Source organism: Boeremia exigua, assembly GCF_020726555.1.
Source record: "Boeremia exigua strain MPI-SDFR-AT-0100 chromosome Unknown C7974scaffold_1, whole genome shotgun sequence".
Taxonomy (NCBI): domain Eukaryota; kingdom Fungi; phylum Ascomycota; class Dothideomycetes; order Pleosporales; family Didymellaceae; genus Boeremia; species Boeremia exigua.
The window spans coordinates 3,399,303-3,416,188 of NW_025763518.1; the positions used below are offsets into that span (position 1 = coordinate 3,399,303).

Here is a 16,886-nt window from a genome sequence, read left to right on the forward strand (position 1 = left end):
AACCACCACACCGAGCACAATTAACTCACTAAGAACGAACTGACTGTATACCGGATATCGATTCCGGCATTATCTCTACTTTTACTGCTACTCTCTACAGACTTCAAAATGAGCCGCAATCTCATCCCCACTCCGTTCCACAAGCCTTGCTCTCAATGTAGGCGCCCACTGCCCGAGGAAAGCTTTACTCGCAAGGACAGGGTATGGAAATCCTGCAACGTCTGCTCAGAGAAATTGCGAAACCAACGTCAGGCGGAAACTGCCAATGCAATGCACATGCGTTACACGCTGGACCAGCGCATGGCGAACTTGCACATTACCGAACAGCAGCAGTTCCAGTTGGCTCTGCAGCAGCAAGAGCACGATCAGCACCAGCAATGGCAATTCGAACAACAATGGCAGCAGCAGCGCAATCCGCGAGTGACCCTTAATTACCTTCTTGCGGATCCAGCTATCTACGAACCGTCGCCCCTGGAAGTCTGTGAGCAAAGACGCCGACTGCAGCATCAAACTAAGGAGCTCTATAACCTAGAATCTCTTCAGTTGCCCGGCCGGATGCCAGTGACTTACCAGAACCCACAGCCAGAGCTCTTTATGGAGCCTTTCCTGACTTATCCCGTGGATCCAAGCCAAGGTATGAGTCAAGATATGCTTCCAGACTATGAGTTGATTGATCCCAACTTCTACTGTAACCTCGGATCACCAGCTAATGGACTACAGGCTGACTACAGTTGGACTGATTCCGGCCCATCTATTCAAGAGGCTACTCAGGAAGCGGACTTCAGCGGTTCGAATTACGGTAATCAACTGGTAGACGATGATGCCTTCGATCTACTTGGTGACTCAATCCCTTCAGTTCAGTATGACCATGACCTCTCAGATGCAATGGTTATCGACGTGGCAGACGTGAACCCACCTGACACGCTGCAGAACTTCATCACTGCTGAAGCTCAGCAAACTCAACAAGAACCTGCGATTGAAGTCCAGCCCCAAGCTCCAGCTGCCCGAGTTCGTCAGCCCCGTGCCAAAACCCCATCGTTCTCACTAGACGCCTTTTTCCAGGACTTCAACGCTTCAGATGACATTCTACGCCAACCAGCTCTGCCCAACCATGATCTCACGGGTGAGGCACTGGCTAAGCAACTGATTTCCGAGCTTGGGCTTGCCTTCCGCCTCACTGAACTCCATCGCCGCTGGAATAAGAACAAGGTCAACGATTGGTTCAAGGAAGTAGACCTTCTCGATCGTCTTGAAGGTAAGAAGGCCATTGTTCCATGGGGACCGCTCTCCGATTGGCTCGTGATGTATCAGAACGAATTGGAGACTATCCTGGACCGCTACGGCGACGTTTCGAATATCGATTGGCAGACTGAACGCAAGGTCCGCGCCGATAAGTATACCCTCACCAAATCGCTTACCTCTGACCTGCGAGACGAAGCTCAGCGGCTTATTGAAGTGAACAAAGAATCGCTTCTCGAGTTGCTTGTTGAGCTCACCGGCCAGGACGGTTCGGAAGTTAAGTTTGTGTTGGACAAAAAGTTACGCCTCGTGAAAGCTGCAGTTGTCAATGACTGTGCGGTGAACGGCATCCTGGCGCTGCGCGTTGGGCCCCACGGTGTGTATGTTGATTGCAAGAAGGCCTAAGTGAAGGGAGTAAGAATGCTGGCCATTCAAGCGCAAGGAGATCAAGATCAAGGGAGCCAGAATGCTGGACATTCGAAGGTGCGAATTACACATTAGCGAAATTTCGGTAGGTCAGGCAACCTCATATGGTATCAACAAACAATGAAGTCATACAGACACAAAGACTGTGAATGCATGTTAATTACAGACGCAAAAGAACATGAAGTGATGCAGCAGCAATCTCAATTCAGAATCCGACTCGGGTAGTCCATATTCCACATTAGCTTACAATACCTTACAATACCTAACTGAGTATGGCCAAGACCTCAGTTGTATGCCTCTTGCATCACCCACGTCCATGCCATTCCGCCACTAAAGTATGTTCCTTGTTCACGACACCACACTGACTCGCCATCTCCAGTGACGTCGAAGTAGGTATCTTGCACATTAGCAAATCCGACGATCGCACGCAAAAGAGCCTCAACCTGCTCGCCACCGAACGGGCCCTCATTTTATCCCAAGCCACCTCTCTGAAGCGCATACCCCCAAACTGTAAATGAAGCTGTTGAATGCTGATCACCGAAACAATCGCGGCAGTCTTGTTCCCCTCTGCTTACGTCAGTGTAAAGACCCTGACGCACCCCAGCTCAGCTAGCGCAGATGATCAGCCCTGTCGCAAACCCAATTGCGATCTGCGATGCATCGTGAAAAACCAACACAGACCTTCGCGCAGCTCACACACATGGCGCACGCCTCGCAGCTGATGCCATTCGCCGCGATGTGCCGTGGGGCGCCGCGCACACCGCCCAGGTCTTGAATGGAAGTGAAGTCTTTGACCGGAGCGCGAGGCGCGGTGCCTTACGTTCCGGCGTGGACCTTGTGGTGATCAGCGGGATCTGCTTTTGAGTTTCATGGCAGGCATGGGTGTGCGGCGAGCGAGGGTGTCGGCGACTTCTTTGCCGCGTAGGGATTCACACGCATCACGATCCAGGCTCGGAGATATCCTGACTCCCAAGGGTGAGTGTCTCGGGGAACATAAGAATGAGGCTCTGCTGCCAGTTGGTTTTGTTTTGCGCGCGTTGCTTTTGCGGCAAGTTGCGCGAATGTTTTGTTGGGTGTGAGGTGTGTTGGGCATATCTACGAGAGGCCTCATCTAGTGCTTACCTACCTGCGAGATTATGGTGTGGAGGTTCATTTGTCGGTTTTCGCAAAGATACACCAGATAACACGGCATCCGAGCGCAGCAGGGAGCATGGGAACCTGACATTAGCACATCCTGTGATATTGCAGGCGAGGCGTCGCTTAGGCATGCGGACCCCCGACCACAAGCACAGTGCGCGATAGACACACACCCACTTCCCACAGCGAAGCCGGCTCATCGTCGCCTGCACCGCTGCGCTCAACAGCGCGTCGTGCACAGCAATGAAACAACGCCTCACCGCCCCGCACGCATAGAAAAAGCAGAGTCTTCGTGCTTGGCTGGGACCTGGAACCAGCCCTACACGTCCGCAAAGGCCCAACGAGCGTGTTACCGCGCTTAAACTACACTTGGTCTGTTAGCCGCTAGATCCGGAGCAGCGGTCTGAAGGACGCTCTCCCGTTCCACTAGCTCAGCCATGCATGGATGGTGGGAAGTTTGCTCCAGCCCAGACCGTCTGTCGCTACGTTTTTCAGCTCTCCACGATCTGCTAGTGGGTCGTCTGGACGTGCGCGTGCGTGCTGTTGATAAGGTGTCGGCCTTCACTGGGGACATCCCTGGTCGTCGAGACACGCCACTCGACGGGGTGCAGACCGGAGTTCGCGAACAGGCTGACGATAGACATGAAGGGGTTGATGTGTTGTCTTGATGCTTCACGAAGGGCAGGACGGTCTAGAGCCATGCAGGGTATTTGGCTTCGAGGGTCGAGAGGCGTTACGTGGCAGAGGACAGGTAGAAATCTTGTGCAGTGTGGTTCATTAATTTGAATATTTTCTATGTGGCGAGGATAATCGACCTCGATTGAAAACGAATGCTGATATGGGTATAATGAAGAGATGTAGATCCATCCGCGAAGTGCCTAAGTGGCGTCCCGTCGCCCCAATGCACTGACTGTCCCAAAACGCCCATGATGCCATTTTCGCACACTGCGACAGTGTACCATGCCACTGTGAGCCCTCGTATGCGGAGCCCGACAGAATAGTGAGTAGTGCACCAGAAAAGGCGCACGATGTGTAAGATTGTGTTACGATCCGACCTAAGTCGATGGCGACTTCAGCGCCGTGGCGCACCTCCGTGCCCTCGACGAGTCATGACTTTTGGTAAACCAGATGCTGCTCGCGAAATGTACACAATGAAAAACAATGTTGTGAGAATCCATGTCGCACTTCATGCTGCGTTGTAGTAATGATCGTGAGCCACCTATCGGCGGAAGATGTTCAGCAGACTCTTACGCTTTGGCACAGAGTGCTTCGCTGTCTTGCTCTCAGGAATAGGTGGTGGGATAAGGTTGGTGCTGGGTTTCTTGCCGAACTTGGACATGATCGGCTCAGACTGCTTGTGGTTGATGCCTTTGCTTGCAGGCTGTGCAACGGGAGTCTCGGGGAGGCCCTTTTCGTTTACAGCTATTCCGGAATCGAGTGGACCAGGGCTAGGAAGCGGAGGGGTGACTGTTCTTCCCTTGGTGTTAGCCTTGGAAGTCTTGCGAGAAAGCGTGATGCTACTCTTTGCCTTGGAGACGCCAGACCGGCGGGAGCTCTTGGTCACAGCCCGCTTCACGCCTGTCTCCTCAGCTTGAGTGCGCTCGAGGTTCTCAATCTCGCCCAGGATAGTCATGCCGTTCATGGCGAAAGCATCCTCCTGAATGGCAGCGAACTTGACGATGCCACGATCGATTGGAACACCGATCGATTCCGTCATGAAGTTCTGGATCAAGGCAGCGTTGCGCTTGTTGAGTGTTGGCTGCAGCTGCACGGGGAGCGCATTGATGGTGAGAATGTAAGTAGGCTCGAAAGAGCCACCAAGCAGCAGACACGCTGAGTGGTTGACTGTTATCATGATCGATGTCTCCGGCTTCTGATAACGGGTCGAGAGATGGTGCGAGAGGTCGGTGACAAGGGTATATTCGTCCTTGATCTGGGCACCGATTAGCATGCATAAATAGTGGAGCGTCATGGAGATTAGCAACATACGATGACATTCGTCCTCAGCTCTGCAACAATCGGTGCATCTTTGGTAACACGGTCGCGAGCGTTCGAGCTGGTCCCTTCCTTGTACGAGAACTGCTCCTCGTAGTACTGAGCTCGCTGCCGAGAGTAAGGACGCGCGATGTTAGCGCCGGCTGATGCAGCAGGCCTTAGTCTTGAATCGTCGAATGCAGGTGCGTCGAGGACTGATCGTGGTGACGATGTGAAGGAAAGCTGCGATGGCGATGTGAGTGCTGGAGCGTCGTTGGACTCGGGCGCAAGAAGGGTGGTGGCACCAGCCTGCTTGGGGAAAGCATTCGCATTCGACGCCGAGTAGGTGGAGGTGGATGAAGGCCGCGACATCTTAGGCCCAGTCGAAGTGGAATTGTTGACAGAGTGAGGCATGACAGGGTCTTTAAGAAATATAGATGAACCCAAGGGTGTGACGACGCGAGTTGTTTGTTTGGTCGGTGTGGGGACCCGCGAATTCCTGAGGTGAATCCCTAGGTTTGGGATTCGCTAGATATGGATGATAGACGGTTTGTGCAACCTATAGCGCTCGACTGTGGCCGAAAGCGTTATCTGTGCGTGACTCGGCTCCTATCAGAATCGGATGGCCAGACGGCGGCTACCTTGCTCGAAGACACGAGGCCTGTAAGAGTTTGGCTGGGGAGCGGAGTGGTGATGTATCGATGATATGCACGCAAGGTGGTAAGGGCAGACTGCTGGTCAAAAGTCTCGGTGGGACACGCCGCAGAAGAGCAAGAATGAATCACAAGAGGCAGGACCGACGCTGAGGAGTCTGCCGGTAGCGCAACCACTTTGCGATATATAGACTACATGAAGACGGTCTGGTTCGAGCGACGAGAAGTGCAACCGCTTTGGGAAACCGGCGAGCAGGGGTGTGTTTCCATCACGCGCCTTTCGCTTTGGAGACATGCACAGGATGGGCTATGCGCGGCCGCCCTTGTCTGTCTTTGTATGTGGCTTGCTGGGGTACGGGCGCCGACAGAAGCCAAGTGCCCGCGCTCCGCTCGTCGGACACCCCCCCAGCCGTCTCAGCGATGGGCGTCGCGGGCGCAGTGCTCGTCTGCCTCAGCAGCCTCACGCTAAAACGGGCGTCGAATTGCATTTCACCCCACTCAGCCTTCCATGGACGCCGCATGCGCTGCATCGCCGCTGACCACCGTCGGGGTCGGGGTTAGGCTCTCCAATCGACGAAAGAAACCGATCTCTGTACCGTCCAGCGAGCGCCTCCAGTCCCACCAAGCGCCGCAAGCAGCTGATCGCCCGACTACGAGCGCTGCCTGACTCTCCAGAGCCACGCAACACTCCTGGAGCCGTTTGGTCGTGCATGCTAGCTCTAAGACTAAACTCGGCGTGCCCATTCCTCATACCCCGCCAATGGTTGCGAGGATTGCCCTGGCTGGACTCCAATTACTCGTGTTCGCCCATATGGTCTAGAGGTTCCTGGATCTGACAGCGGCGGCCGTGCTTTTGTTGATCTTGTCTGCCCTCCAATTCCCCGATAGACACCACAAAGCCATCATCCTGTCGCGCCCAGCATCACCAGCCTCACACGACATGGTGGGGCGCTGTCGTCCTCCGTGATCAGTTTCTCCAGATTGCCTGCGTTGCACACAACTGTCAATCCGGCATCGAACCGAAGATGCGCACACAAATACGACCCGGCCGAGCGTCCTGCCGCTCTGTGATGCCACAGCGTTACCACAGGGAGCGCCTGGCTCTGTATTGAGGAAGGTCACGTCTCCACATGCGTCACCATCAAGTGATCTTGCGGTTGCGAGGGACCTGCAGGCGGATGACTGCTCATTTTGCACCGTTGCAAGTACGATCTCAAGGCCTCCCTCTAAGGCCTCGACCAGGCAGCACGGCAACCAAGGTGACCACCACACTATGTGCCATTGATATGCTCAAACAGGAAGTCGGTATCATCCACGGTGCATCGTCGCCATTACCACGTACTCGCGGTAGCTGAGCTAACGTTCTCAATTGTAAACTAGCCGGGGTAAGTATCGATTGTTGACTTTACCCTCAAACCGCAATGCTTTGATAGCGGTCGTAGCGCGCCTGGTTGCGACGAAACCAATCGGAGCACAATGGAAACGTTTGGTTTTTCCTTCAATCTCGATCCTCAGCTGCTTTGTTCGTGCGACGTTGAGGGTAACACACAGTACGGCATAACGCACGTCAGGACCCTTTGGAAATGAATCTTTGGATGCGCGCTGCAGTGCAACAACGTACCCCGAGCTGTGCTGTATGGGCTCTGCAGACTGGGGGCAACTGCGTCTTCTGAATGCGCATCGATTGGATGAGCTCATGTATAGATACCACATCCAACGTCTTATTGAAACTGGTCGCCAACGCCCGTTTACGCCACAAGCGTCCACGATCGTGCATCTAAGCATTTGCGTTCGATGTCGTCTGCCACAAACGCTGCTAATGGATTGTTGTGCGGTAATTACGTGACGGGACAGCCCGCATGATTCGATGAAGATACGTTCCTGAGAAAGCCGGCGCTTTGGTCACAAAGCTTGACTGGGGGCGCCGTTCCCTGCAGCAGCACGCAGATGTGGATTAAATGTGTGCTAAATGCAGCATCCGGGGGTAGCAATCCTTCTGCGCAAAGATAGGTACTCGCGATTGCTAATTAAGGGCCAATGTGCGTTACCGACCCGCTGCCCTAGCATGTGATCATTTAAATGTTTGGTCGTGGAGGCAGTGCCCGCGTTGGCTGCTCCGCCTCGGGTGCGTTTAATAAGGATTATGCACTCAATTTAGTCTCGGTCCTTGACGTACCTGCATCATGCCACTCATAGATGGAATGCCTAAGCAATGAAGGACGTCATACTGCTGTGTCGAAGTGGAACAACGGTACGCTTAGTGACATTGTTAATTCCGCAACCAAGGCGTGCAAGCACTCAAGTTGGGGTTGTAATTCGAGCATTGCGCTCGCTGCGATGTTTGGGCTATGTATGACGTCGGTTGCGTGTTTACGCGTTGGTCGTGTCAATACTGTTCAGCAGCTCCACCAATGCGCTGACAAGACCCACCACTTCAACCCAAATTCAACCTCAACCTCACCATGCCTCCCAAGAATGCAAGTGCAAATGGCTCAACGCGCAAGGGGCCCCAGTTCAAGCCTCCTCGTCCGGTGAAATCGGGCACGAAAGCATCGACAGCGACCGCGTCACGCGCGACAGGCGCGTCGAAGAAGCCCGGCGCTACCACCACCAAGGCTGGCTTCCAACCAGCAGCAACAGTCATATCATCTGACGAAGAGGATGCGCAAGAAGAAGAAGACGAATTCGACGCTCTTAGCGACGACCTGATGGAAGATGTACCAGCACCGGTACCCGCCAGGACTGTCGAGCCCTTGACCACAGCACATCCAATCCCAGCCCCACTGCTCGCGCGGCTTTTACATGAAAACTTCGAAGACCCCAACACGCAAATACAAAAAGGCGCAATGACTCTGACAGGCCGCTACATGGAGATCTTTGTACGGGAGGCACTTGCTCGGGCAAAGCATGAGCGCGCCAGGTCTGCCAGAAAGGATGGCTTTTCAGATGGCTTTTTGCAGGTCGAAGATTTGGAGAAGCTTGCACCGCAGCTAGTATTGGATTTCTGAGCCACGTCATGCAGAGAATTAGGAGGCATGCGCGCCCATTGCGACAATATGAAATCCATGCCTGCTCGGGTCTACACTGCATCGAACGCGACTTCCGATTGGCGTGTACGACAGACAGACATCAAAGTCTTTCCAGATGGCGGTGAGCCGCTGTCAAGTGTCAATCACATTCACGTCTCGAAATTAAAGATTCGCACGTCGAAATTTTTCCGTTGTTACACCAAGGCGGGCAAGCACGTGGACAATGTATCGCAGATTGGACAGGACACATGAGAGTCTCAATTCGCTGGAGAACCTGGGAAGAGCGCATGACCAAGAAGAAGGCAGCATGAACTAGATACAGGAGCACAGACTAAGGGCTTCATAGTCTCTTGAATCTCGTTTGGATACCGTACATTGGCATCGGTAGTTGCCTATGCCAGCTGCGCAAGACCAGCTGCGCCAGGTCAATACATCCGGCATGACACCTTGGCACTGTGTACCTTTTAATTACCTAAGGTCTTCCGAGCAACGCCTATGAACGGTTCTGAGTCTGCCGGCGCCCAGATGTCGATGTTGCTCGGCTAGGAGCGTGCTCAAACAAGCCTGGAACATGGAGTGCTTCGCAGCCTCCACACCACGAAAACCCAACCTCGCGATAACATCTCGATCACGTACAAACAGTTGTTGCACATCGACAGCACAACAAAATTTTCAGTCAGTGCTGAAGAGACAACTGTCAAAATGCCATGAGACTTTGTTTCGTGTTCGCAAGCTGTGCAGTGCCCTCGTTGACGATTTTGTTGTTGCGTACCGTGAGCCTCAAAGGCCGGGGTGCAAGAGGCTGAAGCACGAACGGCTTCCAGCGCGTCGCAGACATCCCTCCATGTGTCGGAATAGCTACTAACCGCTGCAGCGACGCCTAAGCAAAACGCAAGCAGCGAGCGTTCCGTGCCCGTTCTCAATGCCTTAAAGGAACTATTTCCACTCCTCAGGCTCACTTCTCAGCTCCACATCTGTCCTGCTCCACGTCTGTCGCTGCGTCTCCTTCTCCTCTTTTCCTTCAACTCACCTTTACGGTCTCTTCAATTCTTAATATCTGGCTAGTCCAGCTTTCAGAGCGCTAGTCGCCTACACCACTCCCTCACGTATTCGCATAGTAATAATTCACCTGAAAATCTACTCGAGGTCAACATCGCCGCTATGTACTTCTCAAAAGCTTTCCTCGTATCCGCCCTGGTTGGCTTCGCGACAGCACAATCAGCATCATCACAATCTATCGCAGCCTCAGAGACTCCTGCCTCGATGGCAAACTCTACAGGGCCTGCGCCTTCATCATCGACTTCGACACCATCGGGTGGTAGCCTCGTCACACACACGATCCAGGTCGGAGGGCCGAACGGGTCGCTTGCGTTCTTCCCCAACAACATCCAGGCAAATGCCGGAGACATGGTCCAGTTCCAGTTCCACCCAAAGGTATGTTCAAGCAGTATACGACTATGGTAAAATTGTCTAATGTTGAACAGAACCACTCCGTAGTCCAGTCGACCTTTGACAACCCATGTGTACCCATCCAGAACATTATGGCGAACAAGACAGATGCTTTCTTCTCGGGTTTCATGCCTACCACGGCTGCTGCCAACTCGACATCCCAGCTCCTGACATACACCATCCGTGTTCCCGACAGCAAGCCCATCTGGTTCTACTGCTCACAGGCCAAGCACTGCCAGGGTGGTATGGTTGGAGCCATTAATGCGTAAGTATACAATCACACCGCATTCCCCGACCGATCAGAATTAACACACGTGCAGTCCTGCTTCCGGCGAAAAGACCATGCAAGCTTTCAGCGCGCTCGCTGCTCAAGCTTCCGAAAACCTCAGCCCCGGTCAATCTTCTGGCTCTGGTGGCAGTGGCAGCGGATCTGCATCACCCTCCGGATCAGGCGCGGCATCTGGAGCACCTGGATCAACACCCACACTCGGCGCCGGTGCATCAGGCACAATCCCCAACCCGGCACAGAACACTGTCAATGCTGCACCTGCGCTCAACAGCCAGTCGTTCTTCGGCCTCGGCGCTGCTGCTTTCGCCGTCCTTGCTTTGTGGTAAAAGACGGAAGCCGATTTGCTATTTGCGCGTTGTGGAGGAGAGTTCTGGGCTCGACGAGATTTATTGATACCACCCTACGACTGAACTGGCTTTAGTGTATGCATATGTTTACGAGGCGTTTTGTAGTTACTCTGCCGTGCAGGCGACACGACACATAGAAGTCGTGCTAAAATGTTATGTAATAATGCCTGACAAGAGATCTTACCTTCCTGACGTGATCGCTGTGTTGATGCCGTTTGCGGCTGCATGCATTAGTGTTCTGACGCGCATTATGCATGATTTGACAGGCCCTGACCTGGCTCTTCCGTGCCCGCCTTGCATCCTTCCCATAATACGGCGAGCGGCCAGCGAACCACACACGACTACAACACACCCTCGATACTTGAAAGCTGAGGTCATGTGCCTTGGAAGATAGGCTTTGCATGCGATGCCACACGAGGTGGCTTACAGACAATATGGCGGCTCGGCGGCGGCATCGCGGTGTCTCCTTAGGACTGAGAAGTCTGGATTAGAGTAAGATCAGGATGAAATCTCCTCAGATCGAGCTCTGGAAGTACATAGGGCTGCAAGCAGACAGGGCGAGATGTCTCGAGGCTGTACAAGCGACGTACGAGGGCTATCATGTGAAAGAATTCGGACACCAGGGCCATTGCAGCTTCACGCTCATTCTGTCACCACGACGAAGTGCTACCGTTGGCGTTATCAAAGATAAGAGCGATGCCCTATCGGAGACTAATAATCAGCTCATCGTCCAGATTCGAGCAGCACAACACTCCCTTGACCTCGATACGGCTGCAGCGGCGAGAAGGGCGCACCCATCGCTTGCCCCTGTGGTTCGAGCAGCCAAAGTATGCCTACCTGGGTATCTAAAAGCATATGAGATGAACACGTTGGAAGGCGTCCCATTCTCTCGCCTCCAGGCTTGTCTCCCGTCGACGAGAGCCGAGCTACGAGATAAACAGAAGACCCTCATCATCAACCTCGCAAATATCATCGCCCAGAGCTGGCCGGTCCGCGAAAGCCGGAGGCGAAGAGACAGCGTTCTGCGACCCGAACCACTTGCTACAGAAGAGCAGACGTTTCTTTCGCAATGCAGAGGCAAAGTAGGATCGCGCATCGTCCAAAAGCTCGAAGAACTATCCGAGAAACTCCCGGATCAGTGGCTAAGAGAGAGGGCTAGGGCTACGCTGGATAAGCTTCGCAAGATCCTTGATTACCCGGTCGTTCTCAATCACGGCGATCTGATACCGTCGAACATCCTGGTGAACGAGGAGACCTGGCAGATCACGGGGCTTGTCGACTGGGCGGAAGCCGAATGGCTCCCTTTTGGAACGTGCTTGTATGGTCTAGAGCATCTTCTGGGAAGGCTGCAAAGGCCATCACAAGACTCACAGCCGCCCAACTTCGTCTACTATGCCAACGCTCCGCAGCTTCGAGAGGCCTTTTGGACCAGCTTGGCCGGCCTCATACCGGAACTCCGGGGTAGCGAAGAAGGAGTCCGAATCATGCGAGATGCTGGGGTCTTTCTTTGGCACGGATATGCGTGGGACGACGGAGCAATTGATCGCGTTGTCGATGAAGTGAACGATAGCGAAGAGCTGGCGAAGCTACGAGCGTTTCTTAGTGTGTGACAACGATGTCTATAGACATTGCAGTGTGGATTTCCAATCATTACGAACCTCTGCAATCTTTGTGCTCATCTCGCAGTCTGCAACTACCAGACGCACCTTCCCAAGGGCAGTGGATGAGTCGACCAGAAGGGCGAGTTGCGCCTTCCTGAAGCGATTGCACCTTCCAAAGTCTTCCAGGCAGTATCGATGTTTGTGAGGCTTCTGTGTTGACATGTCTCTATTCACGCTGGTCTTCACCTCACCGCTCGCATTCATAGGAAGAACTTGCCAGTCGATCTGCGAAACCCAGCCACCACTGAGACTACCAACACGAACACGAAATCCGAACACTCTTGCTATAATTGTCTTCTTCGGACTCACATTCAGTGGGTGAATGCACCCATGTAGTGACAAGGTGCTAACAAGGTCAGCAAGAACGACACACCATGGTGACTACGCGGCGAAGCAGTGCAGAGGCCGACTTGTCTGCCAATCTCCCCCAAATACCTACTAGACGGAGAGAAACTAGAGCCAGCGGTACGCCAGAGACCATTCTGAAGCCTCTCAAGATTCGAACAGCCGTCTCACGAAATCCTTCCAAAGCAGCAGATAGCACAGCCCTGTCGAAGTTGAGTAGCAAGATGGATGAGCCTACTCTCACTTCTCCAGTTACGCCGAAGAGGTCTAGAGTAACTTCACACTCCACTCTTGATCATTCATCACACCAGTCAATCAGATCTTCAGATCAATCAGTCGTAGCGACCTTGCACGAAACTGGTGCACTTGGCAGTTCTCAGAATCCTATCGTCTTCACAGAGGACTCGCCCAGAGCAACAGCTAAAGGGAAGAACAAGCGGAGTAGGACTGAATCCCATGAGTTCCATGATAGGGACAGCAGGCCATACACCTCCGAAGCACCGCGAACTGCTCTTACGCCGAAGCCGACGAACAGGAGCATGGTCACCGGTCTGCTAAGTAGCAGCGTGCATCGCAAAGACTCAGTTCAGCGCACGCGTGAGCGACTTCGATTGCCCGACCCAGTCCAGATGCGATTTCCAGCCTCCGCTCAGCACTCGGCTATGATCTCGAAGGTTGACAAGTCAGCTCCGCGCACGAGAGAGCAAATCCGATTGCTCCCCAAGATACAGATGCGATTTTCGTTACCCACTCAGCACCTGACTCCGAGCTCGAAGGCTGGGACAACTACCTCTCCCGCACTCCCTACAATCCAACACTTCGCTCCCCAACCTCGCCCATACGCTCAGCCTCCGCCACCGCTACCCCTAAACGAAGACCAGCTCCGCAAGAAAGCAGCCCAATACGTCCAAGAATACTGGCGTCCACCAGCGCGCCCCGCAGACCCCACGGGGAATCCACCACTCCAACACCCGACACCCATCATCCTCCCCGACCCGCACTTCCACCTCGGCCCCCTCGTCGAACAAGTCTCCCTCCTCAACGCCCTGCTACGTGCATACCCCCACTCCACAGACGCCCACGCGTTGCGCGCGGAAATCGGACTGCTGGCGTCGGTGCAGGGCCAGCATCTTGCGGACTGGCTGGAGTTCGAGGCGGGGCAGTCGCGGAAGGCGGCGCAGCGGCAGCAGGGGGACGCGTGTGGTGCGGGCGGGGGTAAGCAGAGGCTTGCGGTGGTGGATGGGCGTCGTGGGCTGGCAGAAGCGGAGGTCGAGGTGAAGAGGAGGGAGAGGGATGAAGAGATGAGAAGGCTGTTGGCGGCGGATGGGGTGCTTTGGCGGGATGGGTCGGGGGTCGGTGTTGCGGATGTTTATGGGGCGGGGGCTGGGGGTGTTGTGGATGGGGAGAGTGGAGGGGATAGTGAGGACGGAGAGGACGGGGTGGGGACGCCGGTGGGGAGTGTGGTGGCGCTGGCGAGATACGAGGTACGAGAGGGCGGGCAGGCTGAGGCGGCTGGTGAAAGTCACGGAGCTGCCAGTGTCGACTCGCATGGCATTACGCGCGTGCGGTCCGACGGTGCTTGCGTCTCGTCTCCTCTGCTGAGACGCGATGTCCCGAGTACCGTGGACCGGGTTGCGCGGACGGTGTCTCTGCCCGCGATGGGGATGGATGGCAGGACAAGGATGGCGCCGGCGAGGGTCAGGTCAGAGTAAGGTCGAACAGCGGCTAGCACTTCACTGCGACACAGCCCCGTCGTGGAGAACAGCACAGTATTGCAAACAAGGCGCCTCGAATGCAGAACATATTAGCCTTCACAACACGCACACCAAGTCTCATCCACAAGTTCAACGTATCTATTTGGGTATCTCCCCCCCTCAACATCTCAAACACCTCACACACACACTCCCCCCCTAATTCCCCTTATTCCCCCTCTTCCCGCCCCTCTTCTTCCGATCCACATGCCCCTGCATCGTCTTCTTCACATCGCCCAAACTCCTCTTATTCTTACTCTTGGCTTTCCCCAGCGTCATCAAAAAGTTCTTCTTCCGCGCCTTCTCCGCATTCGTCGTGCTCTTGCCCTCGCTCTCCTTCTTCATCTTGCGCTTCGCCGTCGTGCTCTGGTGGTTCGTCTCGCGGTCCGCCTTGGCCATGGCGATCTTCTCCTCGCGCGTGTTCTTCTTGCCCAATGAGGCCGCGGCTTCGATGGTCGAGGCGGTGATGGCTTCGTCGGCGTGGCGGGCGGCGAGGAGTGCGGCGCGTTTGTGGGAGGGCAGGTGGGCGTTTATGGCGGTCGAGGCTTGGAGTTCTTTGAGCTGTTTGAGGTCGGCGGGGGTCAGGATGGTGGTGGTGAGGAGTTTTTGGATCTGGGCGGCTGTGGCGGCGGCGGCTTCGGCGGGGGTGGGGGCGGGTGCTGGAGTTGCTGCGTCTGTGGACGCAGGGGCGTCGAGCTTCGCTTTCTTCGCCTTGGGCTTGCCCTTGTCCTCGTCCTCGGAGTCGCTGATGTTGATATCTTCGCCGTCGCTCTCGACGTTGATCCAGCCCTCCTCGTCGCTGTCGCTGTCGCTCTCGAGCTCCCACTTCTTCCAGTCCTCGGCCTCGTCGAGCTGCGAGTCGCCGTCGGTGCCGTCGGGGTCGAGGCCCGCTTCGATGCGCTTCTTGCGGCGCTCCTCCTCCTTCCAGGCGCCCAGCAGCTCGATGCCGTCGATGCCGCCCGCGGCTTCCTCGCCGTAGCGCTGCTCTTTGATGGCGCCCGAGCGGATGCCCATGCTGGCGTCCTTGCCGCGGTCGCGCTTGTGCAGCAGGTCGGCGCCGACTTCGCGGTACAGCGAGAGCAGGCCCTTGGCGGCCATCATGGTGCCCTTGTCCTTGGATTTGCGGTACTGGGGATGTTAGTCGAGGGGTAGAATCAGGAGAGTAACAACGTACCATGACCAGATCCTGCAGCAGGGTGTCGGTCATTGCGAGCGGCTGGCGGACGCAGATCTCGCGGATGGCATTCAGACCGGCGGCTGCGACCTCGGCAGCTGAAGCTTCGGAGACGAATTCGTTGGCGATCTTCTGGACGAGCGGCTCGAGCACGTCTGGGGGGACGTAGTTGTGGGTTGCCTGGGCGAGACAGGCGAGGTAGCTGGTGACGGAGGCTTGTCGGGGGGTGAGGTGCTTGAGGAAGTACGAGTACAGCGACAGAACGGTCAGCTTGTGCAGACCGACCAGACGCGAGACCAGCTGCAGGACCAGCAGCTTCGTCTCGAGCTGCAGCTTTGCCTTTGTGTTCTGGACGTGCTTGGCGAACAGGCTCTCGGCGAAGCCCTGGGGGTCGTGCAGCAGGTGCAGTGCAGAGAAGTTGAGCATGTGCGGCGACGCCTTCTTCTTCTCCTTGCGCTTGACGGTGGCGGCGGCCTTGCGCAGGTCGCGGGCCTTCTTCTTGGTCTTCTTGTTGATGCCAGCCTGATGCCGCATCTTGGCGATGTCGATGTTCTCCTCGTCACTGCTCTCGTCGGCGGCCTCCTCGCGCTCCTTGTCGCCGCCGAGGAAGAAGCGCACGCCGCCGGCAATGACCTTCTCGTTCTCGCTCAGCGCAGCCAGACGCATGACCTCGACGGCGCGGGCGTCGGTCCATATCTGCTTCTTCCACAGCTCGCGGGTGATCTTGACGGCCCAGATGCCCTTGGGCGACTCCTTGTCGGACTCGAGCAGGTTGTAGAGCACGGTCTGGATGGTGCGGTTGAGCTTGTGGTTGGTGGTCTTGACGTTGGCGGAGCGCAGGTCGGACAGGATCTTGGTGAAGATGAGCTGGCGCAGCGACTTGCTGGGAGTCGCAATCAGTACGGGGAAGAGGGTGTTGAGCAGGGCCACCGAGTCGATGACGTCCTTGTTGCGCAGCAGACACAGGCTGCCGACGATCTTGTCGCGCAGCTCGTACTCGAGCACCTCGTGGTGCTGCAGCAGGATCTGCTGCAGGTCGGCGGGGAACTGGGCGGTGAGGTCGGGGTACAGGTCGGCGACGTGCGAGACGAACTCGACCAGGTCCTTGAGGTCGGCCAGGCCGGTGCCCTGGGTCGACGGGTTCTGCAGGAACAGGTCGCGCAGCGTCTCGTACTGCTGGAACTGGTTGCTGAAGTCGTCGCGGTAGCTCTGCGGGTCGCGCTTGATCTTGAAGCGGAGCGCGGCATGGTCCGCCTCAATCTTCTCGAGAGCGCCAACCTTGCGCTTCATCGTGGCTGGGATGTGTCTGGCCTGTGTGTGTCTGGTCTAGGGATTGACGCTGCCTGCCATGTGCTGCAGCGGCCTTCTCACTTTTTTTGTGGGGCGTGCTGTGGGGCGTCGGCAGGCCGCAA

General features: G+C 55.6%; 7 protein-coding genes across 7 annotated transcripts; 5 read left to right on the forward strand and 2 right to left on the reverse strand.

The window, feature by feature from the left end:
- Window positions 1-270: 270 nt before the first annotated feature.
- Window positions 271-1,853, forward strand: C7974DRAFT_440272 (uncharacterized protein; the record flags this gene model as incomplete). The annotated part of the gene is made up of 1 exon (XM_046145315.1): window positions 271-1,853. The coding sequence occupies one exon, from the start codon at window positions 271-273 to the stop codon at window positions 1,642-1,644; it is 1,374 nt and encodes a 457-aa protein (XP_046003482.1). The 3' UTR covers window positions 1,645-1,853.
- Window positions 1,854-4,012: 2,159 nt separating this feature from the next.
- C7974DRAFT_26972 (Tautomerase/MIF superfamily) lies at window positions 4,013-5,352 on the reverse strand. The gene is made up of 2 exons (XM_046137536.1): window positions 4,792-5,352; window positions 4,013-4,735 (listed from the first exon to the last, which is right to left on the reverse strand). Exons 1-2 carry the CDS (start codon window positions 5,188-5,190, stop codon window positions 4,022-4,024), a joined length of 1,113 nt encoding a protein of 370 aa, XP_046003483.1. The 5' UTR covers window positions 5,191-5,352; the 3' UTR covers window positions 4,013-4,021.
- Window positions 5,353-7,613: 2,261 nt separating this feature from the next.
- Window positions 7,614-8,733, forward strand: C7974DRAFT_26981 (CENP-S associating centromere protein X-domain-containing protein). The gene has a single exon (XM_046137537.1). It carries the CDS (start codon window positions 7,892-7,894, stop codon window positions 8,435-8,437), a length of 546 nt encoding a protein of 181 aa, XP_046003484.1. The 5' UTR covers window positions 7,614-7,891; the 3' UTR covers window positions 8,438-8,733.
- Window positions 8,734-9,471: 738 nt separating this feature from the next.
- Window positions 9,472-10,559, forward strand: C7974DRAFT_26989 (Cupredoxin). Its single transcript, XM_046137538.1, has 3 exons — window positions 9,472-9,892; window positions 9,943-10,172; window positions 10,228-10,559. Exons 1-3 carry the CDS (start codon window positions 9,620-9,622, stop codon window positions 10,520-10,522), a joined length of 798 nt encoding a protein of 265 aa, XP_046003485.1. The 5' UTR covers window positions 9,472-9,619; the 3' UTR covers window positions 10,523-10,559.
- A 284-nt stretch (window positions 10,560-10,843) lies between these two features.
- C7974DRAFT_27001 (uncharacterized protein) lies at window positions 10,844-12,366 on the forward strand. The gene has a single exon (XM_046137539.1). It carries the CDS (start codon window positions 11,047-11,049, stop codon window positions 12,151-12,153), a length of 1,107 nt encoding a protein of 368 aa, XP_046003486.1. The 5' UTR covers window positions 10,844-11,046; the 3' UTR covers window positions 12,154-12,366.
- Window positions 12,367-14,452, forward strand: C7974DRAFT_440280 (uncharacterized protein). The gene has a single exon (XM_046145316.1). The coding sequence runs from the start codon at window positions 12,579-12,581 to the stop codon at window positions 14,259-14,261; it is 1,683 nt and encodes a 560-aa protein (XP_046003487.1). The 5' UTR covers window positions 12,367-12,578; the 3' UTR covers window positions 14,262-14,452.
- Window positions 14,453-14,459: 7 nt separating this feature from the next.
- On the reverse strand, window positions 14,460-16,805 carry C7974DRAFT_420185 (SDA1-domain-containing protein; the record flags this gene model as incomplete). Its single annotated transcript, XM_046144243.1, has 2 exons — window positions 15,475-16,805; window positions 14,460-15,428 (listed from the first exon to the last, which is right to left on the reverse strand). Exons 1-2 carry the CDS (start codon window positions 16,762-16,764, stop codon window positions 14,460-14,462), a joined length of 2,259 nt encoding a protein of 752 aa, XP_046003488.1. The 5' UTR covers window positions 16,765-16,805.
- Between the last annotated feature and the right edge of the window lie 81 nt (window positions 16,806-16,886).